General features: G+C 35.2%; 1 protein-coding gene across 1 annotated transcript; it reads left to right on the forward strand.

Annotated features, from left to right (window-relative positions):
- The first annotated feature begins 396 nt into the window (after positions 1-396).
- Positions 397-24883, forward strand: LOC108364834 (sodium/potassium-transporting ATPase subunit beta-1-interacting protein-like). The gene is made up of 5 exons (XM_017618682.1): positions 397-564; positions 8064-8144; positions 8583-8780; positions 8983-9043; positions 20916-24883. The coding sequence occupies exons 1-5, from the start codon at positions 397-399 to the stop codon at positions 23618-23620; spliced, it is 3213 nt and encodes a 1070-aa protein (XP_017474171.1). The 3' UTR covers positions 23621-24883.
- The last annotated feature ends 775 nt before the right edge of the window (positions 24884-25658 follow it).

Genomic DNA, 25658 nt, shown 5'->3' on the forward strand with positions numbered 1-25658 from the left:
ACATATATACTTATGTAAGTATGTACATTATGTATAAATAGTATATGTATGTATGACGTAAAGTTACATATATGCTTGTCTCCCTTAGTGTATGCTGTTAATGACTTTGTGGTGCGTAAAATGTTGCAGTGTTGCAATTGAGGCTACTAGGTCAGTGCTGGTCATACAACGTTCATAAAAACGTTCGCATGCATTCAATTGGAACTCTTATATAACAGCACGCAATTCCATTTACACTACATTGCTCTATTGTGGTATTCAACTGTGGAACTCAATACATATATTAGTGTTATTGTACATAATTGAAGTTATTGATATGCCATTTATGTATGTACTTATATGTATGTATAATGATGCATACAGCAAGTTGTACAATTTAAATTGACCAATGACTTAATGTTTTTTATTTCCCCTTTTTTTTTACAGATAACAATCATCGAACGCCAAGTATTCGATTTTCTCGGATACATGTGGGCGCCCATATTGGTCAACTTCTTTCACATAATATTCATCATATTGGGATTTTATGGAGCATATCATTTTAGAATAAAATATATAATAACCGTGAGTAGAATGGAAATGTTGAAAAATTATATATATTTTTTTTTACTTATTTTTAATGCTGTAATCGCTAGGGTTCAATGCAATAGTTGCATTAATTTATATGTATGTTTTATTTTCATTGTAGTATTTGGCAAACAGATAAATTTAAAAAACTGGACATATATTTTTATTTGTTTAAAAAGCCGACCTTAGTTTGAGTTAACATAATTTTTTGTTATTTAAAAAGTATTTTTTTAATTTTTGCTAATTTAAAGCTAGTTATGAATTTTTGGCTAACTAACTAATGAACATAGCTAATAATTTTGTGGTTAAAAAAATGGTAATTTTTTTTCTTTGTGATTTAAAATTTGGACATCAATTTTTGGTCACTTAAAACCTAGTCATCATTTTTTGAGCATTTGAAAGCATTAGCAAATCTTTGTATCTCTCCACGAACAATCATTTTTGGTGGGTTAAAAATTGGACGTGAATTTTTGGTAAATTGGTAAAATTTAAGAATTGCACAAAAATGTGTAGCTGTTCAAAACACAGAACGTATAAAATATTATTTAAATTTATATGTATATCCTTTCACCGATTAGGTCGCCGAGTGGTTCACCTCCTCCAGGCAAATAATCATTTAACTTATCTTCATTTACTTATTTGCTTTTAATAAACAAAACCAAACAGAATTAGATTTTTATGGACGCACTAGCAAGTCTCTAATTTGTTCGGTGATATCGGTAGGTACAATAAGTGCCTGCATGCATATTTTTTTTTTGATTATGTAAAAGTTAGAAAACCGTTGTAACATTTATAAGTATGAACATAAAAGTAGTTTGTCATTGCCTAGTTTTCGCCTGTTTGATATTCATAATTTTTAATGGCTACAAATACACAGTTATGTGGAAGAAGAAGGGCTTTCAAAATGTGGCAGTGTGTCACTTAACTAAAAAATATGGCTATAAAAGTTTTCTTGATATAAAAGAGGCAAAAGTGCATTCACCAAGCGGATAAGTGCTTCAATTTATTCTCCACGCATGCTCCATGTAATCGATTATATTTTTATTTAATTACTATTCTTTTCATGAAAAACCAGCTAGTATGAAATTGAAATGTTCAAACAATGTGGTTGCTTTAACTTAAAAATATAAACAAACACTTGAAATGGTAACGTTTTTCATAATTATTTGACCTAGAAGTTCGAGCTGCAGCGCACATTTTCAATGACGTAATCATCGATAATCAATCCACATATTTCCAAGCTTATGCCTAAATCGTTCTCACAGTGCAAGTGTATGGAAATTCATTTATTATTGATTTCGTCTGCATATCAAGTGTCGTATTGTAATTTGCCGCATTGCGCGTATTTTCTAGCCAAACACGTGCCTACGCTCTATACCCCACACACACACACGCATTGCTTAAACCGCCACTGCTAATAACTCTCAATCAGTTCGAGTAACCTCTTTGCGCGCTTTCCGCTGTCTACCTTCATTCATTTGATTGTTTATTGCATCGCACGTTTTGACTTAACGATGGACAGCTGTTTTGATTCCCCCCCGTTATCGTTGATATCGTTGTGTATATTCGTTAATCGTAGATGCTAACACGCATGAATAATCAATTACCAAAAGAAAAATAAACAAGAACAATATAAATCATTATTTCTATTTTAGACGGAAAATAGCGCATTGTCTAAAAATATGGTAACTTATGCAAAGTACATATACATCTATGGTATGAGATTAACTTCAAGTGTTAGAAGTTGGCTGAGTTAACTAAGAAAATATATATTTGTTGAGTTTATAAAATATGGACAAGAGATATTAATAATATTTCACAGAAATACGTTGTTAACTACAGCCATACATACATACATATTACACTCGTAGCATTTGATTCATAGGTATATTTTTGCTCCTTCATTGAGGAAATAGGTTTTCAAACACTTAATTGTTTAGGCAACAGTGTAAGACTTTTACTACACATTTTAGGAAAGATTCAAAAGGTTTGTAATCGTATTTCCACATCCACTAAGACTAGCTTTAACACCCGCGAATACCACCTTTCTGGTACGAAATAGAGCTTTTGATTAACGAATTTTTCATTTGGTGACGAACGACTCGAAATATTTGTAGAAATCGAACTTTTTCGGATGCCAGGTATTTCCGAAAGAAGTATGTGCAAACTTTCCAGGTAGTCTACCCACTTTCAGTGGGTTGTTTGCTGGATAAGTGTTTTTTCCTCCCAGCTTGTTTATCTGCCTTTTCTCGAGGCACGGAGTGTTGGCTTTGTCGATAATTTTGTTGTGGGCATGATGATGGAAACACTGATTACTCGCCAGCCTTATACGCGGCGAGCATGATCTCTCCTTGTCTCTCACCCATGTGCTGCCATCAAACTACTTGCAGACTTTATTCCGGTTTTTCGACTTTCCCCAACATGTTATTGATTGTCGTTGCATTGACCGACAACGAGCGAAGGCTGTTGATCGTTGAACCCAGAATTATTGTGAGAATCGTGGTTGGGATTTATGCGCCATCGAGCTCGTATGTTCAGTTCCAGTCTTCTCACTTATGCATCTGGCGAATATGGGTGCCGTAGACTTCACGACGGAGATTCGCAGATTTCGCGCAGTGAAGAACGAATGCAGTTCATGCTAGTGACCACTCACTCAACGGTGTAGGGGGTCATTGAAACACGCTGAGGCGGCTGCAGGAGCTTAGGAAAAGTCTTGCAAAGTGTAAGACGCAAAGCGCCGCCTTGCGTTACTCAATGGTTTATACTTCTTGGTTTGTCTATTCTACCTCTGAAGGTCACCGACTCCTGCCGAATTAAAAAAGAAAAGCAAAAACAAGAAGGCTTTGTTTGGGGTTGAAAATCCTATGCAGTTGAGTCTTCAATATTTCTAAAACTACAGTGAGCGTAGAAAAACGGCAGCCACCACTGCACAGTGGTTCAAAATTGCTATTTTGCGTTCACAGTTCACTGGAGCTTTAATTTTTCATTCAATTTAATTATTATTATTATTTTTTTTTTTTTCTAAAGGAAAGCTCATAAAATTTGCAAGAGACCAATTGAGTCCGCTTTTTGAATTTTCGTTTGTTTGAATTAAAATTTTTAGTGCAAAGTGCAGAAAAGTAGCAATTTTGAAGGAAGTCGAATCTCCCGCTGCAGTTAGTAAATGTTACATAATAAAAACTAGTTGAAAATAATTGTAGTGTTCTCTTAAAACGGGGGGAAAAAAAAATGTTTTAAAAAAAGATTTCCCCAAAATAAAATTTTTTATTTTTTATTTTTTCGGTTTTTATGAAAATGTTGGGTATGAATTTTTATAAATCATTAAATTTTATAATAAGGTGCAAGTTACAAGTGCAAAACTGCATACCCAACATTTTACTAGAAACTAATTTTTTTTTTTAATTTTGATAAAATTTTTATAAAACATTTTAAATTTTTCTTGTGATTCTTTTCGTTTTGGGGGAACCCTACAATTGTTTTAAACTAGTTTTTATTATGTAACATTTATTAACTGGAATAGGAGAATAGATTTTCCTCAAAATTGCAAAGTTTTCTGCGCTTAGTGCACAATAATACAAACATAGAAAAAAATCAAAAATCAAATACAAATGTCAATTTTGAACCACTGTGCAAAGCCTGAATGCATTTCACGCTAGCTGCTCTGTTTGACAGATTTTTAAACTCTCCACTTTCTGTTTCACCTTTACACATTTATAAATGTTTACCACGCTATCATTGCTCGCTTTGTTAAACAAAGATATCAAAGTTGTATATAAATAGTATTTATGTAGATAAGCATAAATATGTAGCCGAGTGAAGATATCACAAAAGCAAACACACATTTCAAACAACTTCCGTCATCAAGGGGCGATAACTAACTGATAACAAAAACAATTGTTTATATTGTATTCGAGTGTTCCTAAATATATGTATGTATATGTCGAAATGTGTATGTGTATATGTAAATAGGCATATATGTTTATGTCTCACTTATCTTAAAAAAAAATAAAAAAAATAAAAAATTATAAGAGTTTTTATTTTTTGAATTTTGCATTGTGTCGCTATTCCAGAGGACCATCGATAATTAAATTTGCATACGTACATACATACTTCATATGAATTTACACAATAAAACTAGATAAATAAATTTTATTAAATGTTTGCAAGAGGCAACTGAAGTACCCACTGATAAATGAAAGCCACTAAACTAAAAAAGACTGATTGTGTAGCTGTCGAACAAAAAAACAACAAAGTTGTAATATTGCACTGCACGGGTTTATCAATTTTTCTTATCATATACATATTTATTTTTAAATTTTTATGTATGTAGATACGAATAAGAGCGCATTAGTAGCACTAAAGGCAACCATAATAAGCAACCGCTTGATAAATAATAACAAAGAGAGTTTATATGTGAGCCCTGCTTCAACTCTGATAAATGCTGCTTTTGCTATTTCGATTAGCCTCGTTCAAACAATGCAAATAATAAAAAATAGACTGTGCATATCTACACAGTTGGTCAAGTCATACATTTTATAAATAGTTTGCATAAGATAAAAGCCCTTTGTTACCAACTAGACTAATAGAATTAGACTAAAAAAAAAATGATGTGTTGTTAACTATTTATTTTACCGAAAGTACCGAAAATTAATTTTCCAAATTTTTAGTAGGGACCTAGAACAAAAAGTATGATCGAAACTTAATTTCGTTTTCGCAGTTTTGTTCTCAAGAACGCTTAAAAGCTAAAACTAAAATGAGAACAAAATCTTCGACAGTGTTTTCACTAGAACGAAAGAGAGAACAAAACTGTCGAGAAAGCTCTCCACGGAAATTATTTAAGAATAAAACCCTGTGAAACATTCCCAAAGAGAACAAAATTCGAACAATACCTGCGGGAACATTTTGAAGAGAACAAACTGGGCATAAAAGTATCCGGAACGTTCTGGCAACGAGCAAAATGAGAAAAAAATCCAAAGAACTTTCTCTCTAAGAACAATTTTAGAATTAAAGTGTCAGGTACTTTCTGACAGAGAATGAAACGGGAACAAATCTTCTCCGAACTATTCGTGAAGAACGAGAGCGAGAACAAGCTTTCTGTCATAGCGTTGCTTTAGTTTGAGATGTTTGAGTATTAAAATCAACCAAAAAAGAGCAGACAGATTATTTTGCAAATTAAGTAAAGGAAAGACTTAAGACAAGGCCTTTTGCTGCACAAAAAATGATAAACGATATGGAAGTTGATATGAACCAGCTTTCCGTTGTCTTAAAATTAACAATCACGGTTCTCAATGAAACGATTTTTCGTCCCTGATTTTTAGTACCAGTATTTTTCATAAGGAAAAATTGATACATTCCGAGACCACTTCTATAGTATTTCATATGTTTTAATTTATTTAATAATTTATTTTTGGCAAGAAGTTGTCAGCTTTAAAAGAAATGCTTATTGAAAGTGCTGGCCGTCGCAACAAAACTTTTTTTTGTGAACCTAACTTTTAAATAAGTAAGCTTCCCATTGTTTAAATAAGGTTCCTTTATTAAAAGTATAATAAATACTCATATTAAACCAGTATAAACCAGGGTTTTACTCACGAACTATGTATCCTCAATAGTGGATAAAAGAGTATTTTTCTTAAACCGTAAAATATAATAATGCCATTAAAACTTAAAATGGACCTTACTATTATTTTAGCTACATACGAGAAAGACGCTATGATGGAAATATTTATAATAAAAATAATAGATTGGCGCTTACACGGCGATTGCATTTTTGTGAGAAGCTGTTTTTCTTGGCAGAAATACACTCTTGCCACGCCTGTCGAGAGGCGATCGCTATTAGAAAAAACCCTTTTTTTATTTTTTTGATGTTGCGTTGAACTGGGCTTGAACCCTTCGGAATGCTAGCGCCACTACACCACAGCGGCGGAAATTTTTGTAGTTCGTTTAAAATTGGGAAACGTAACCATCAACTCAGAGATGCAGGTGCCATCGCACAGTGCTCAATAAATGGAATTTAATCTTTATAATTCATTGGAGCCTTAATTTCTCAACCAATTTGATTAATTTTGTTTTTTTTTTTATAGAAAGCTAATAAAATTTACAAGAGACTAGTTGGGCCCAACTTTTGATTTTGTATTTGCTTATAATCAATTTTTTAGAGGAAAGTGCAGTCACTTTATTATACTAAAATTTATTGATCTATAAAACTGCATACTCAAAATTTTTATAAAAGCCAAAAAAAAAACTTTGGTGAAACATTTTTAAACATTTCAAATTATTACTCTATATATATTTTTTTCATTTTGGGAGAACCCTACAATTGGTTGTAACTAGTTTTTATTATGAAACTTTTATTAGCTGGAACGGTAGAATCGATTTTCGTCAAAATTGGCAGTTTTTCTGCACATTGCACTACAAAATTTAATATAAATAAATAAAAATTCGAAAATTGGACTCAACTAGTCTGTTGCAAATTTTATTAGATTTCATTTAAAAAAAAATTAATCAAATTGATTGAGAAATGAAGGCTGCAGTGAATTATGAACATTAGATTCCATTTATTGACCGCTGTGCATCGTTGTTCCGTCTAATTTCTGTGTAAATTTTATACGTTAACATTTTGAAACTTTTAAAATTAATAGCTAAAGGGAAATTACTTAAAGATTGATAAAAGCGAATTAAATTGTCCCACCCATCCCGTTGGAGTGCCCCATATATACTTAGTTTGCGTGTAATAATATCATTCGCTTCCCCTGTTATATTACATATCAGCGCACATCTGTCACGGCTGTGTAGATATGAATATGTGTAATAGCATCTGCCCTTAATTACTATAAAAACTGTACTTGCGGTGTTTCCCATTTTATGGCGCCTCCTCTGCTTTTCGTTTTCCCCCCTTCTTATTTTTGTTAGTTTTTTACTCTTATCTTATCAATATCGGTCTCAACGTATGAATGTATGTATATATGTATAAAAGGAAATATGATTTTCGACATTATGCATTATGCCAAACAAAACGATTACGGTACGCTTTTCTCAAACACAAAATTAATAAAAAAGAGCAATAAAGCTTATCGCTAAGTATGCTTTTTTGCTGATACAATGATTTATGTAGGTATTCCCCTGCCCTTATAGAGATTACGCATACGCCAGGGTGTCGATTGGCAAACAAAGATTTACTGCATTGCAGTTCAACTATTGGTGCTTAGCGATAAGAAGTGGCATAAGTTGTTTGGTTTTATGCACTAAATTTTTTTATTGCTTTATTATGAACTCCGTATTGACACATTTTGAATGAGATTGCAGCAAAAAGTAGAACAGGAATATACATGCATAGTAGAAAAAATAAAACTTTATTAATTTACATAATTGTTTAATATATACATATTTATATATATACTGATTAAACAAAATTGATATATGTAGGTACAATACAAATTATTTTTTAATAGTTAATAAATAAAATTTCAACTTTGTTTCAAATTTCTTCCCGCTTTCAGTATTTAGTATGGAGCTTCATTTGGATTGGTTGGAATGCGTTTCTGATATGCTTTTACCTGAATGTAGGCATACTGGATCGGGTATGTGAATATTTTATATAATTTTTTGTTTAAAATTTGAGCATTGCATGTTTTTATTATCTATATTATTAAATGATTTATTAGAAAAAAAATATTTAAACCGTCAACATCAATGCAAAAGGCCCTATTTGAAAAATGTGAAAATTTGCAGAAGTAAACATTTATATATGAAATGATTACGGGTCTGCTAAAGAGAGAAAATTTGGCTTTGGATTTTCGTAATTAAAAGCAGCTAAACAAATATTTAAAAACACATTTTTCCAAAAATATGGCTTTCCTTTCATATTGATGATTGACGATATTCATATTGAAATAATCTCATAGAATTTGCCTTTACATACTTTTTTCCTGTCCATATGTACCTACCTACATATATACATATGTCAAATTTTTCTTACACATTCCATTTATTTTTCTTTCACACTTCTCCGCCCGCAGGACAGCGATCTGCTCAATTTGGGCACCGGTAGCGTCTCCTGGTTCGAGGTGAACGGTTATGGTTGCAAGCCAACATATCCAGTGAATATCACCTCAGACGATCCATTTCGTCCCATACGTCCGGAACGTGTGGATGATTGCTTATTAGATTATACTATAGTCGAAGTAGTACAATCGGGTGTGCAATGTGCTTTAGCGGTAAGTCAAATAAAAAAAGTAAAAAACAAAAAGTTTTAGTACAAAAAAATTCATTTAAATTTTATCTAAAAACAAAAAACATATTTTCGCTCTTGCAAGTTTTATGTACATAAGTATGTATATCAAAAAAAAAATTACTTATCTTAAATAAAAAAAAAATATCAAATAACGCTTCTCATATTTGTTTCTCTTTTTCTTTCAGTTACTTGGTATTTTAGGCGCCATATTAATAAGTTACATATTCCTCGATGAAGATGACAGATGTAAGTTGATCAATTTTAAATCTAATTTTTATTCTCAAAAGATAAAGTAGATATTATTTTAATAAAAAAGGGTGTGCTTTGGTGCAGATTTCGACTAAAATCATAAAAGCTTTGAGCTTTATGCAATCAAAAAATGCATACATAACTACGATAAAATTAAAATTTTGAATACGCTTTAAGGCGATACCAGTAACCAGTAAATTTTATCGAAAGCTTGTATTTTTTATTGATATCTGAAACGATGGTCTTAAGATAAATGATTAGGAAAAGAGAGTAGGGATAAAAATCTAAAAAGATATCGATAAAAAAGCAAAAGATAAAACAACATATATGTACATATTTTGTACGTAAAAAATCCGATAACAGTTAGCATTGCGAGTAGGTTTATAAATCGACAACGATATGAAATACTATTTCGATAATTTACTTTATCGACAGCATATCGATAATGTGGTATTACCGCATGCTCATGAAGCAATACCGACATCGTTATCGATACCTTTAAATTTTTTTATATACTAAAAAAAATTTTGAAACCTAGAAATCGATAACAATAATAATATCGATAATAATAATGATAGAAACTAGAATATCCATATCGATAGCGATACAATTCAAATATGAGAGAAACATTTAGTTTATAGATAACGGCAAAATAACGATAACAATTTCGATAACGATAACGCTAAAATATCGATAAAGTAAGCATTAATGATTACGATATCGATTCCTCCACTGTTAATAAAATATTCAATCAGAATAATTAGCAGAAAATTGTAAAAAGAAAATTTTAAGTTTTACAGCTTCAATTTTTAAAACTTTTTCAAGTGTATCTCTGCTTATTAACTTAGAAAATATGCAAAATGAAGGCAAAAGTTAACAAAAGCGCAATGTCGACTGCATATCTCTTTAAAAAAGCATTCTATTATATTAATGTCACATTTGCCATCCGCATTAAAAAAAAAAATATTAAAGCGCTTTAAAATCACCTGCTCAATGCCACTGTCAAAACAAACATAATAACCCTGAAGAGATGTGTGTATCAACTAACATCATTATTGACATCACTCACCTTCATATTGACATTAGTGTCAAACCAGAAAGTTTTCACTTTTACAACCCTTCCAGCTGCTGCTGCATACGTCAAATAGTTACACGTAGTTTGCATAGAGTCATTCGTTGATTTTTTATATGCATTAACTTTTTCATTGCCACTGACATTGCAGCACACAAACATTTTTTTTTGTTTTTGCTGCTGTGTGGGCAAATAGAGGATACATAGATAAAAGTTGGCTAAATGCATCTCCAGCACACAAAAACGAAAGAAAGAACAAGTTTGATATCAGTTACCCACACTGGCGAATGCTGCATATTTGCTGAGCTATGCGCTTTGCGACACGCATTTACAGCTTTTTGTGACAGACAAAGCAACTGCTTAGCAAATCAATTCAAATGCAGGCGGCTAACTATGACTACTATGTATGTATGTATGTATGTATGAAGAATATATGAAAAGCATGCATTGCTTAGTAGGCGGCGTGTTGTTTGTGCGCCTTCTGCTGTTCTTGTTGTTTATGCGGATTTTCAAGTGAAATGCACAAAAATATGCTCATCAGATGTAGCAGTCAACATCCAGCCAATATGTAGTAGTCAGTCTCTAGCAGCCGTAGGGCCATCGCACCCAACTAGAAATGTCAAGTGTGAATGGGGCAAACATGTATTTATGTACGTACACATATACATATGTATGTATGTGTGCAATTTATACCCCAAAGATTGTTGAGTTGACTTGCGTAGGCACTACTTGACGGCCCGGCCAAAGTCCTCCAGCTGTGCGTCTCAGCACTTATCCTCGCTCTTGTCACATAGACTTTGACAAATGATGTGCGCGCGGCTAATAAAAGGTAAATGACATAACCTGACTTAATAATTTTTGATGTAGCAGATTATAAATCTGTCAGATAAAAAAAACGGTAGATTTTTTGTACCAATGGAAGATATAGTAATTTATTAGCTAAAGTACGAATGGCTGAAACAAGTGTATTCTTAACTCAATGAGCAAACCCGATTTGTACTTAGGCAGCTAAAACTGCTAAAGTTATTTAGTCTATTTTACCGAAAACTATAAATTCTTATGTCACACTCGTTTCGCGCTGCACATGACAGTTGGCAGAGTCATTGGTCGTCATCCAAACATATGTATGTATGTACATAGATTGTAGGTCGTATGGTGCGTATGAGTGACATAGATTTGCAGCTCACAAAAGGATGCTAATGGTATCTGTGCAGACTTAGTATGTAGCTTGGATTGTAAATATTAGCGCACAGCAACGTAAATGCATACAGTTGTAGCATTCGGTATTTCACTTATAGAAACGAGTAACTAACTAGTCGTAAATGCATGCGAAAGCATTCGGCTGAAGCCTGTGCCTAAATAAGCAATAAGGCCAACTGAAAGCTGTTGAATGTATTGGCATTTTGAATGCGCTGGCCCTAAAAATACTAGTTCGTAACTAGTTAGGAACTAGTCATTTGCTTACTAATATGCTGCGAAAAGTGTCATAAACACATTCTTAACAGAGCTCGAAGATAACTATTAACCAATTAAAATGCTCGCATAATAGCTCTTATCGAAGGAGCAATAAAGTAGCAGTCGGAGGTTAACCGAAACTTTTTAACAATGTTTTATTGGTTGCTCTCAGAGGGAAACCTTTACCGAAGCGAAATAAAAATTTTTCTCAGTCAAGGCGAAATGTAAATGAAAAATAAAAATTCTTCTCAGTCAAGGAGGAATATTAATGAGAAATAAAATTAAATCTCCTCCGGTTGTAGTTATACGTACATTTCCCATGTAACAACTTAACTTGTACTTGATTCTTGATCTATTATATCAGGCAGGTTGGGCAGTTCACTGCCCGGATCAAGATTTCCCCTATCTGGGTAGCCGAATAAATAATAGCTCTTACCGGCGTACCCGGATAAAAGTAACCCGCTACCCGCCGGATAAATATTACCCTCTAAACGCATATCGGGTTAAAGATAACCCGCTACTCAGATACCCGGATATGCATACACATATTAACCTCTACCCGGTTGCGCGGAAAAGAACAACGCACTACCAAAGTGCACAGATAAAATCTACACCTACCCGGGTACTCGGATAAAGATAAATATTTATCTGGGTACACAGATAAAGAAAACCCTTATTCGGGGAATCTGGCACATATAATCTGGTACCAGGTATCTGTATGACGATAACCGCCTACCCGGGTACTCGGTAAAAACAAATCCTACATACAGGTACCCGTGTAACGATAACGCACTACCCGGGTCCCGACAAATATAACCCTCTATCCAAGTACCCGGAAAAAGATAACTATCTATCCGTGTGCCTGAACAAAAATAAACCGCTATCCAAGTACCCGAATAAAGATAACCATCTATTCGGGTACCTGGATAAAGATAACCACCTACCCGGGTACTCGGATAAAGATAACCCCATATCAGGGTACCCGTATAAAGATAACCCACAACCCGAGACCACGACCAACTAAACCCGACTATCCGGGTAGCCGGATAAAGATAACAGCCAACCCGGGTAAAAATAACCCACTACTCGACCAATATTATTCTTCTCACTTAATCATCGAAAACCAGCAACTATTACAGAGAAGTCTCCTAGGTAAATCTCAGCGAAGGAGATTTATTTCCAGAATTGAAATATAACTCTCAGTAATGGAGATTTATTTCTTGAATTGAAATATAAATTTCCGAGAGAAACCTTTATGTGACTGCGCAATATGATAAGTATCCGAGAAAAAACAATATGGATTTTCGGTTAGGAGTTATTTTCGAGCCCTGGTTATTTATACATAAGTGTGCATATGTATCTGTTTAGAACCATAAATTGTTTACAAGTTGCAAAAATGTGCGAATGGGATGAGTTGGCATCTAAATCTTGAGAATACCTCCACAATGCACGTATAAAATATCTTTATGAAGAAAATATAGTTTATCTTAAAAATATTAACACATTATTGGAAATACTCATATGTAGCTAGTCTATTACTAGTTCTAAAGTGAATTGCAAGCTCAAATCTTTGGCTTAGGCACTCGGAGACTCAAAATGCTACTCTCAAACTAGTAGCCAACTAGGTCGAACAATTCAAGGCGATGTTTTATCCTTCAAAGCAGTTAGTTTTACATAACTAGTTATTGCTAGCTTACTAGTTCCAGCGATGTACCAATTGGAAGAATTTCCTGTGTGCGAAGTGACTAGGATAAAAAAACGCCAACAAGCTCCCCGCTACTACGCCTCAACCATCTGTCTGCGTGTGCCAATATGCAATAAAAAGCTTTTTACCAGCTTTTGTGCGCCTGTTACGAACATTACAGCCAAAGGTACAGTTACAGGAAATATACACACCTTAAGCGAGCAGAGAGACTCAATGACAACAATGGGCATACAAAAAGTTACATGTGTATGCGAACTGGTACGCTGAGCCCTCCGAACATAAATTTGTGTGTTGAATATTCATCGCTTGAGCTGCTCAACTGCCTTTTATTTAGCCTATTTTATTTCTTGGTTTTTTTTGTTTTTTTTTGTAGGCAAACAAAAGGGCGGAAGTTAAATCGCAATTTTCCAACGAACGCATGCAAAGAAAGTGAAAATCATTTAAAAAGAAAAAAATGTCAAAGATAGGCGACAGCCAACTATGAAGTGCAGTGAAATGTGCCGCAGTAAAGTTAAAAAAGTGCAAAGAAAAGTAAAGAGAGAATTCAAAGGAGAAAGGCAAAAAAGCACACAGCGAAAGTTTACTAAGAAGAAATTTGCCAAAGAAATATTCGAAAAAATTTACGAGGACAAGTGAGGAGTACAGTATAAAAGAAGTAGCGAAAAAATGTGCGCAAGCAAGCATGCAACCCCGTGATGCGCCTGCTTTATATTCACTACTACTACTGCTACTACTACTACTACTACTACTACCTTGACATGCATTCAGGCAAATGCGTACACGCTTGTACTCATACACACATGTAAACGCAACTGTATGAATCTGCATAAATATGTTTATGCGCTTTTTGGCATTTCACTGCCAATGGCGTCTTTATGGCGCTGCTTTACTTTACTCTTGCTCGATTTTCGCGCGCTGATCTGCTTTATGCAAATGTCGAGTAGTCGTCACACACTACTATTACACTTACTTGCAAACACTGTGTGCAAACACTGTTATGAATTTTATAAGATTGCCTACAAGGCGCGCATAAGCGTTCAGCAGGCGGTGAGTAATGGGATTTTGCTTTTGCTACGGGCGTAAATGTGCGTACATGCATACATACAGTACAGTAGTATGTATTTTTGTAAAGGGGTTGCTAAGAGACCGCAAGTAACAAAAGTAAAAATAAATTTGCAATAAATGAGTACGGTTATATGGGATATACCTTACTAAAATTTGTCAAGCAACGTGTGTTTGCAAAAATGAATTTTTTTTTTTGGATTCTGGTAGAATACAAATCCCTAAAAATTAAGATGTCAGTTTTAGGACTAAAGTTTACGAAATGCTGATTTCGATAGAATATCCCTTTTTTAACAAAATTTATTTCGCAACTTTGTTTTAGAATGGAAGAATCTTTTAGAAATGGTCGTGGCAATTTAGGACCAACGTTAAGAAAGTGTAGATTTTTTTTATGGATTTCCAGTTTTTTTTTGGAAGAGAAGAAAGTCCTTTTACCATATAAAGTATTTGGAGATAAAGTATTTGGAGAAGAGGGCCACGCCCTTTATGTGGTAACTTTAGCAGTTCATTTTATAAAGGATTTTATAACAAAAGCATTTTTGGGGGTCGATAAGTTGTTCGGAAAGTACTTTAAACGCTTTTTTTAAGACCTGGTTTTATTATGGTTTGAAAACGAGCACCTAATGCAAAATCGGCTGCGTTTTAGAGATCGGTAAACGGTTTGGAAAGTCGCGAAAATTTTGTACCCAGATAATGTTTTGGATTCTAAGGCTATCTGAATAGGCATTATCTCCGAGAAGAGTCGTATAAGGTTGCCACCTATTCGAAATTAGTTACAGATTAGGGTTGCCACCTAAATTTTGGGGTAAGAAATTTACTTAATAGATATCGAAATCGAAAATTTTTTACCAAAATATATATTTTTTTAAAGCTATCCAAATCGTGAAAACTTTAAAAAGTATATGCACTCCGGGCAAAGCTCGGATAACCGGTTAACCTGGTACTTTACCTTATAGAGAGCCATTATTTACATACACTGGCGGTCAAAAGTGGATGAATGGTGTTTTGTTTTTAATATTTACAATGTTTTCCAAGCTGAAATTTGTTGGTTATTTTTGTATAAAAATATGATTCATGTTTTAACAAAAACGAGATATTTAAATCAAACTCTTAAACTTTATGCCGAATACAGAAAAATCCCACAAAAAGACTGTGGAAGTGGAATATGTGCGAAACTTTAAATTTCGACAGATGAGCCACAGGTCTCAGAGGTTCTTTATTTGCAAAGTAGTATAAATCTAATTAAACAGCTATAAATTATAACACGCCACTCAAGTACAAAGTTCAATCGATAGCAAGTGGAATATCTTTAGTACCCTTTTTTAGCGACTGTGAAACTGCTTGAATTACAAAAAACACATGTTCCAATTAAAAGATTATCGCATAGAGAAGAAACTTCTCGGCAAAATAGAAAAGGGGAAGAAAGATCTATAGGGTGGTTCTTATAAAAGTTACTTTTTAAAACTTTAAAAAGCGAATAAAAATTATTCTTTTTTCGGTATATTATTGGTTTATTTGAAAGATCAAATATTTCCAGTAGTTACGCTGTAGGGAAGGCATTTTCATAAGATATTTGCATTTTAAGTTTGCATTGTAAATGAAAAATTGCAAACTGCAACAAGGAAAAAATTTTTAAATAAAAGAGTTTTGAATATTCTGTTGACTTCTGTTAAAGCCTGTTCTTGTACTAACACATTAAGCTAGCAACGAAGAAAAGTGATTGATAAAAAAGTTGTAAATGGTCAAATGAAAATGTGTAATAATTTAATTTTTATGATTCTATTAATAGTTTGCACATGGCGTATGCGAAACCTTCTTTCCTTGTCATATTTCATAAAAAATAATTTATTACTCATTTTAATTTTACCATTTACAACTTTATTTATCAATTTTCTTTGCTGATAGCTTGATGTTTTTGCAAAAGAAAAAGACCTTGTGGACGGTTTCTGGCTCTATCTCTAAAATGGCTTGCTCGATTTTTGCTTAAAGGGCCTGAATCGTTAATGTATTGTTCACGTAACATCGGCCCTTCAAAGCACCCCACAAAACAAAAAAAAAAAAAATCTAAAGTGACATCGCCGATGCGACTGGTAATACGATTACCGAACTTGGTGCGCAAAAGATCGATTGTGCAACGGGTTGTGTGGCATGGCGTGCCATCCTGCTGAAACCAATTGTCGTCCAAGTCCATGACTTAATATTCCGGCCAGCTACGATGATCCTCAGTCACCATTTTTCCGTGTAAAAATATGTATATCTTGTCTTATAAAATTAAGACGAAATACTGTTTAATGAATTCAAAGGGACTTCAAACAAAATTGAAAATTAAAGACATAATTTTCCTACTTATACAGTATTAGCATAGTGTTGTGAATAAAATCAATAAAAATAGTTTATAGAGAAATCTTCGTCTTTTCGCCCTAAAATAATAAAACTTTTTCAAAAATACGTACGTATTTTTTTCATCGTTTCTGGGTCAACTGATAACTATCGAAAATAAAACGCTTATTAAGTCGAAATCTGTAACCAAATGCATACGACGGTGCAACATTAAATAAATCAAAAGGAATTGAAATCTTAAAAAAAAAAGTAAAAAGTATTATTAGAACTAAATTCACACAGAACAAAAAGTAATATAGTAATTTTCTTCGTTTATCTATATATTAATTTTAATATTTATGTAATTAATAAAAAATGACTATAAAATTTTTTACCAAGAAAACTGCTTGTGGGTTTCACTTTTAAAAATCATTCGTTTTTATGTTTTATTGTTTTCTACCAAACATAACTCACCCACCCACTCATAAGAACATAATTAACTACTTACATAATCGAATTAATCTTTTGGTTTGAGCAGATAGTAAGAACCTGCGTATTTGTTGTATTGCATATTGAATTGGAGGCGTAATTACATGATTAGTAATTTAACGGATATTTAAATACTGCTCAGATCAAATGCCGCATGCTTTGCTGTGTATATAAAAAAAACTATCTAATATCGTATAAGCATTTGTACATAATTTTTCAACACGTTCCTAGCTTTAATTCACGGTTCACAATAGGTAAAATAACAAATTTCTAAAAGTTATGAAAATACATTTTTTGTGCTTAAAATATTTATTTACTGCATACTATTGCATTTCCACGTGGCTATTTATGTGCGCTACTGGAAAAGTACCATATGTACAGTGGCGAGAATATAAATAGGGAAGATACATTTTAATATTCTTTGGCTATTTCCTTTTCGTTTTTTTTTTTGTGTTTGTTATTGCAAGTTTGTCCTGCAAGTTAAAATTGCAAACAATGTACCAAAATTAGGAAAATTCGACAAAGTTTCATGAAAATTTGGAGCTTTTTAATTATATTTCATACAGCCGGTTTCCCCAGCAATTTAAGTGGAAAATGATTTTTTATTTTCGGTCAATTTGCATATAAAATTCAAAAAATTAAAATCATTTTTCACTTAAATTGCTCTCGTGAAATACTCGATAAAATTCTGTCAAAAAAATTTAAAATTTTGATGAACATTTGTTAAAGTTTGTCAAATTTTTATAAATGTTCTACAAAGGTTGAAGCTTTGATTTACATGCTTTTTTTAGACAGTAAGCTATATTAAAAAAAAAAAATTATAAAAAATGTTTAACAAAAAAATATCCAAAGCTTGCTAAAATTGCTCTTCCTTATTCACATTTTCGTCACCGTAAATAACATGCATGCTTTACTAATCTCCACCGACCACATATTTACTAACAAATCCATTATTCACTCTGAAACTTTTAAGCTTAGTTAGTTATTTTTTTATATATAAAATTCTTGCAAACATGTGTCAATATTCATATATGTACATATGTATATTCATAATTTATGCTTTTCTGCATGTGCAGTTTTCTATGCTAAGTTGCTACATTTCGTTTATCTGCATTAAGGATAATGAAATCCATTTTAAGTTTGACATTTTCTGGATTCACTCTGTCTATCATCACTTACGTTTGTTTACTTTTTAAACTCGTAATTTTAATGGAAACTGATACTGATACAAAATAAAATTAGGGCATTCAATCTGAGTTGCTTAGATAAATATTCATGCAGAGATTATTGTTTGTGTGTCTGCTAAACGCACATGCCAAACAAATGTTTGTATTTCATGTAGGGTGGTCCTTAAATGTCAAAATTTTATTAATGACATCCACGAAAATTTCAAAATTGTAAAAAAAATTTTAGCGGCCGCTACCAGGGGTTGAAAACATTTAATTTTTTTTTTACCACAACAATTCGACAAAATCTTGCCCTTGACCAGATATAACTGCGTGTTGAAACTTATTCATATAAATTCATAAAATCGGTGAGCTATTGCCGGTCAAAGTCAAAATAATGTCGAATTTTTGTCATACAAAAATTTTATTTTTCAAACCAAGGTAGTGATCCATAAAAATCAGTATTGAAATTTTCGTGGTTTTCTTTATTTTGTGGGAAGAACATGATTTTGATATTTTTTAAGGACCACCCTAAGGCATACTTAGGTACATAAGTTTTGTTTATAAAGATATTTTTTGATGTCTGTTCGCTGTTCAATTTCTTATTTAATTGCTGATACGCTATTTCATGACGATTTCACGGCTATCCGGGTTCTATGATAGCCAATCCTAACGGATGGAGCATTTTTTCTTTTCCTACGTTTTACTTTGAATTTTCGACTGTTGTCTTCCACAAATTCCCAGCCGTCAGCACCATCTCCAATATTCCAACTATTGATATGCCTGGCACCATTTCCAATCTAAAATCATATGTATAGTTCTTATTTACGGGTTTAATATAATAATAGCGGAATCTTTATGGCAAATGCCGCATAGATTTTAAAAGTTTTCTCTAGTCAAATAGTCAGTCGTTTGTTCCGGCGCATAAGTGCTCGCGCTTTCCATGGCAAGAACTGATTAATATCTTTTTCTGAATAATACAAATTATTTCTGAAAAAAAAACAACACAGCTCAGATGACAAAACAGTTTAAATTTAAAAATCTGCATAAAAATATTTAAAAATCTTTTCAACGGAATCGTAATAATGAGATTTTTGATGCTGTTGTTTACTTTTTTTCAAAGATTGATTTACGAAAGACTTGAATAACTGGGCCCAAACTACTCTGTTTTAGACTTATGGGGTCTCAGTAGAAAGAATCTCATCATTGCGATTCCGTTGAAAATTTGTTTATTTTTTTTTTAACATTTTTATGCAAATTTTTTAAGCTTCAACCGTCTTGTCATTTGACGGGATTTTTTTCAAAAAAAAATCTTTAAGAAACTATTTTTATTCATAAAAAACTCCATTTTTGCAGATATTTTTAAATTGGTCCAGCTCACGTATATCTTTATATTTTTCCGAAATATTTTGCAGGACGTCTTAAAGTATAACAGATTTCATAATTCCAATGGAAAAATAGTAGCGATTTTTTTTTTTGTATGGGGAGTGATGCAGTCTAATGTACATACTTGTGTCCTATAGTGGTCTTGTACTAACGACTAACTCCCATCATCTATGCTTTCTGGTGCACCCAGCGAAAAAAGCTGAAATGCGCGAAAGGAAATAGTGTTGCCGCATTTGGCAAAAGGAGATTTCGGCGGTTAGGAACTATTTTTGGAATAGTCATTTTGATTTGCTGAAGAGTTTCATTATATTAGCCCCATTCTTTCTTGATTGAACATCGTGCCAGAACCATTAATCTCAGACTATTTTCGGCACCTTTAAAGAACAGCTCACCTCTCACTATTAGGACAAACATTTTGAGAAAAGGCCCAATTAAATAAAAATCCTTCGGCCTAATAGCCTAGGCTGCGTTGGACGCAAGAAAAGCCAGTTAACCATACTTTCCTACTTTTTTATTAGGTCAAATCATCATCAACATTATTTTGTAAGCTTTTTCGTTCTGTGTGCATCACTGCATTAAAGCAAACATTTCTGATACGATTATAAAAACATTTGCATCAAAATCACAATACTATATATATATATATATATATATAAATGTATGTCAAAATCCTACCACAAATTTATCGTTTGTATGTGTGTATTATAATTATTTATGTATGTACGTGTGTTGTATCTACAGAATCTCCCTTATGCATATCTATTTGTATCTATATATGTATGTATGTTTGTATTTGTGTATGTAAAGTATCTTAAGACATCATTATATCGACTATACAATAACACATTGCCACATATCCACAAACATTTTTGGAACAAACCAAAAACCAAAATTTTTAATCACTCAACTAAACAAAAAAATCATCAAAATTATTTAATTATAATTTTTTATTTTGTTGTGCAAGCCCACAAATGAGATTTATGAATGAAAATAATTTAAATAATTTAAACTTTTTTTCTGTTAAACCAAGCGAGAACTCGAAGTAAAAGTATCGCAAATTGATTAAACGAAAATCACAAAAATATTAAAATTAATATATTTTTAAATGTCAATCTAAAAAATAGGGAAAAAATAAAAAAAAACAGAAAATATTCACTGCAAATTGCCAACAACAAACAAGCCAATCTACAACAATTATAATTCTCTGGTTTACAGTCGATTTCGTGAATGGCGACGCCAAGAGTCCCCAGCACACGGTGGTCCATCCAATGTACGTGAGCTACAGCAGCATACCGACCTCGGCAAGCGCTAGCGCCACATTGCTCTCAAACAAGCATCACAACAATCACCAAGCACTTAACAACAATAACAACCACCACCAAATTCATCCGCAACAACAGCAACTGCAACTGCAGCAGCAGCTCAGTCATCATCAGCAACCAAATAATTTTAACAGTAACACATTTCTAATACACACGAACAGCATCAGCAACAACAGCCATAGCCATAGCCGTAGTCATAGTCATAATCATAGTCAGAGTCAGAGTCAAAGCAACAATAGTCGCAGCCGCAGCCGCAGCCGCAGCAATAGCCAAAGTGGTGGGGTTGGTGGCGGTGGAATTGGCAATGGCGGCGGTGGCGCGGCGAGAAAGGGTCGTGGCGGCGGCGGTGGTGGCGGCGGTGGCGGCGATGGCAACTGCAACTCGCTCAGCGCAAGCAAAACGAGTACACTGACGCGCATTCTTTACAGCCCGAAGAGTAGCAATAAGATCGGCTCGTCTACGGGCAACACCATACTCCCCGTAGATATGTTGCAGCGGCAACAATCGCTACCACAAACGCATACCGTGACGTCATTAGGCGGTGGCGGCGGGCAGCATTACTATGACGACAGCACCGCCAAAGCGGATCAGCTGTACACGAACAGCAATCGACGGCAATTCTTGAATGGTACGACATATCAGCAGCACCAACAGCAGCAGCAGCAACAACAAAATTCTGGCACACCAAACTCCTCAACGCACGACAACACCACATCGTCGCTCTCGTATGCTTCGCTGCAGAATTCCAATTTGAATTTGACACAGAGCTTGCGTGGCGGCCATGGTGGTGGTGGGTTTGGCTACACGGGCACGGGTGGTGGTGGTGGTAATGGCATGTGTGCGGGTGTGGTGGGCTCTAGCTCTGGCGGTTTTGGTCGTGGCGGTGGCGGTGGCGGGGGCATGACCGCCGCCTCGTCGCAAGCCACGCTCAGTCCGCTTAGCAATAGCCAATTTAGTCTCAGCAATAGTATCAACAATAATTATAGCAACCATAGTGGCAGCACCGCCAACAACAACAACCACACCAATTACAGCAATGTCTTAAATAACCATACTAACTATGTAAATAACAATAACGGTAGCATGGGTAGCGGCGTTGGTGGCGGTCACTTCGCGCGCATTCACGCTAAACCCAAGCCGCCTAAGTCGACGAGCTACAGCAGCTTCATCAACAATGGCAGCGCGGCGAATCTCACTAATGGTGTCGGCATCGGCGTCGGTGGCGGCGGCAGCAGCAGCGCTGGGGGTTCCATGACCAATATCCATCGTCCAGACATCAAGTATACGCAAATGTCCAACGAGCGCCTGTCGCGCAACTTGGAGGAGGGTCTAGAGGACGACAATTTCTCGCTGCAGAATTTCAAAACCGATGACGGTATTACCTATGTACCCTTCCAGAAACCAACGCCAGGCGCACTCTTCGTCGGCCAGAATAACAATCCCTCGTATGTGTCGTTGAACTCATTTGGAGGCACGCAGATTTCGCCCAACAACAATGCTAGTCCAAATACGATTAACAACAATGCTTTACCGCAATTCACGCGCAGCATTTCTCAGTTGGCGCCACCACCACCGCCACCGCCACCGGCTCTCCAAGAAGGAGAGATACTTTTAGAGCGCGGCGCTGTACTACAACCCGCCTACAACTATCAGCCACATGCACAGCAACAGCAAATGCTGTTGCAGTCACAGGCTGCACAAGGCGCGCAGCAACAGCAACAGCCACTAATGAATCCTGCCAATCGTTTTCTCTACCAACAAAACGGCCTACCATTCCATCCAGCCTACAATAAGCCCATTCCAGTGCCACTACCGGTGCCCACGCATACGTCGTCGCCCATGTCTGCGCAATATCATCACCACATGAGCCCAGTCGCCAAACAACCGCCACGCCCAACAAACATTCCATTACCCACCATTCCGCCACATTCATTCGACACGCCCATTTCACCCTCGGAGGTTACACCTCCACCACCTCCTGCGCCACGTCCACACATTTTCCAGCCACGTTCCGGCCATGCGCCTTACCCCGATCTCTCACCTGAGGTGACCGAGAAATATGCCATGCCCACACAGTACGTACCGCGCTCACCGGTCGCTTCGCGTATTGCGCGTCGTCAGCGCCAACAACAACAGACGTCGCATAATTATCACCACCAGCAGTCGGCGCAGCCGGCGACGCATCACGTGAATACGTCAGCAAACTTTTGCGATCAAGTGCGTGATGCGCCACCTGGCTATATAGTGGACGCAGGCTTCAGCATTGTGCGCGCCAAAAGCTATGACCGCCTGGCCTCGTCGTCGTCGGGTTCCGTGCGACGCGATGCGAAAGGCGAAGCACAGTCGAAGCAGGCGCAAGTCAATGCCGAAGCAGCGCCGCATGTAAATAGGCGCAGTGGTCGTCGTGATGCCGCCGCACGCGCGCGTCCCCGATCATATTGCAATTCGATGTCTGGTGGTGAGGGCGTGATACGCGGTAGCTTGGTTTATGAGCGCGATTTTGTGGTCGAGAGTGGAGTTAATGGTGCTGATGGTGTTGGTGGTAGTGGCGCAGGTGAGGGAGGTGGACAGTTTGTTGGTGGTGATCAGTTGGCATAGGCAGAGGCTGGGAAAGTGAGTAGTACAGTATTGGAGGCACAAAAGCTGCGAACTACCAGCGATCGTACACGATATTGAGGTAGAGTTTCGGAGAAGGGATATGCATACATAGTATTCGGGAATATAGTTGACAAAACCGCTTTGTAAAATGTACAGTGATTGAGAAAAGCCAATGGATGCATTCTTTCTCGATAGGCTGAGAGCGTAATGAGGTCAGAAAAATAATTAGCGCATGACATGTTTTGCGATAAAACGATGTTGAAAGCAATAAAAGTAGGAGATACAGATTTTCCGAAGCTCTTAGAGCGGCGACTAACTTATAGAGCTTTTGCTCTTTTGATGCTCATATAAAATCAACAGAAATCTTTAAAGGCTCTGCCCGCGGTCTATGTTTTTGATCGAGTCCGCCTTAGAGCGGTGATGAAATTCTGAACTTTTTAAGCTTTCTATCTATTTTATATAAGCATGCACAGGCTAAAAGCCCTCTCTGCTCATTACAGCCTCAAGAGTTTTTAGTCGTCTTAAATTGGTCATGACAAATTTTAAGCGCTTCAGTAAAACCATAAGGAGCTTACATAGGTTTAAAGGAGTTGTGAGCGCCTTTGTACAAAGGGTGGAATTTCAAAAGCTCTTTCTGTAGCACGAAAGCTCCTCAAGGAATAACAAAGTGCACAAATGCACTCGGGTAAGAAATTTAAAAAAAGGTCAAAAAGCAAGAGATTATTAGACCGATTTGTAGAGTAGTGATCGAAAGCAAAAATTTTAAAGCTATTTGTAGCTAAAAGCCGTAGAAGTGGTACTTTGTGAAGAAAAAGTTGTGCGCAAAGGACTTTTACTTTCCAAAACCGTTACCTATATATTGCACTTACAGCCTCTCCAAAGTCACCGAGAATCGCCAAGAAGTAGCTATCATCCCATTCAAAGCGGTTTCAGTTCATTTCTGTGTTTTATCTGCACCCACTTTCATTGCGCTTAAACTCACTTCATTCATTTATATTCATGCCCATGCCGCTGCATTGGTTTTGTTTAAAATTTTCTTGCTATTTTCTTTTAATTTCATTAATTTTAATTTCTTAGACTCATAGATTACGATTGCTGATTTGAATGCTCTCATTTGCGGAAAAGTGGTGGTTAAATGGTTGTTGAAGCTTCTTCTTTATCTAACTCACTCTCTCACGTAGCTGCGGCCTCTCAATCGAACATGAAAAATTTAATCATGCTCTCAAACATGCAAGCTCTCTACTAAATCGTTTGTTTAACGCGCGCCAGCCCACTTCGTGTCACCGTGGCGCCGTCGCGCCGTTAAATGTTGCTTGCGCTGAAGTTGCTGTTGCTACTATCTACGAGGGCGATGTTGCTGCAATACATATATTGCTAAGTGAATATAAATTTGCCACAGCAAACGGCTTAAAAGATGTATGTAAATGTCAAGCGAATTCCTTGAAACATTAAATATTAAGAAAACGTTAATCAATTTAATGGCATGCAAATGTTTGCAAAGAATGCAAGTGAAAAAATTTGAAATTCAATGTTGTGTACTAAAAATGTGTTAAAGAAAAACGGAAATGAAAAATGTTCCAAAATATTTGGTGTTGTTAGTTAGTTTGTGTATTAGAATTTATGTTCTTAACCTGCATACGAATACATACTTACAACACACACGTATACATACTTATACACTTGTTTGTATTGTAAATTGATGATGTAAATTATACTATATACATACAATGTATTATTATTTAACGAACACACATACTTATTTAGTTATTTGTATGTATGGATATCCTTGTACATAATATTGTTTTTTTTTTTTACTACAACATAAAATAACTTTAATTCTTATAACAATACTGGTATGGGTATTCGATTTGCTTTGAACGAATTTGGCGTTTATACTATGAAGGTATAATAGATTTTGAATAGAAATCTCACAAAACTGGATACACAAAACACGATTAATAAGTAGCTTAGCTAAACACAAAATTAGTAGGGTTTGAGCGCATATGACGGTGCTGGCAACATGTATCGGGCGACGGCA

This window comes from Rhagoletis zephyria, unplaced genomic scaffold (genome assembly GCF_001687245.7).
Source record: "Rhagoletis zephyria isolate East Lansing unplaced genomic scaffold, Rhagoletis_zephyria_1.1 Rzeph_scaffold_01686, whole genome shotgun sequence".
Classification (NCBI taxonomy): domain Eukaryota; kingdom Metazoa; phylum Arthropoda; class Insecta; order Diptera; family Tephritidae; genus Rhagoletis; species Rhagoletis zephyria.

Coding starts and splice junctions, on each gene's coding strand:
- LOC108364834 (XM_017618682.1), top strand. CDS start 397: ATGTTTTTTATTTCCCCTTTTTTTTTACAGATAACAATCATCGAACGC. Junction 8,781..8,982: donor GTGTGCAATGTGCTTTAGCG/GTAAGTCAAATA, acceptor TTTTTCTTTCAG/TTACTTGGTATTTTAGGCGC. Junction 9,044..20,915: donor CCTCGATGAAGATGACAGAT/GTAAGTTGATCA, acceptor TCTGGTTTACAG/TCGATTTCGTGAATGGCGAC.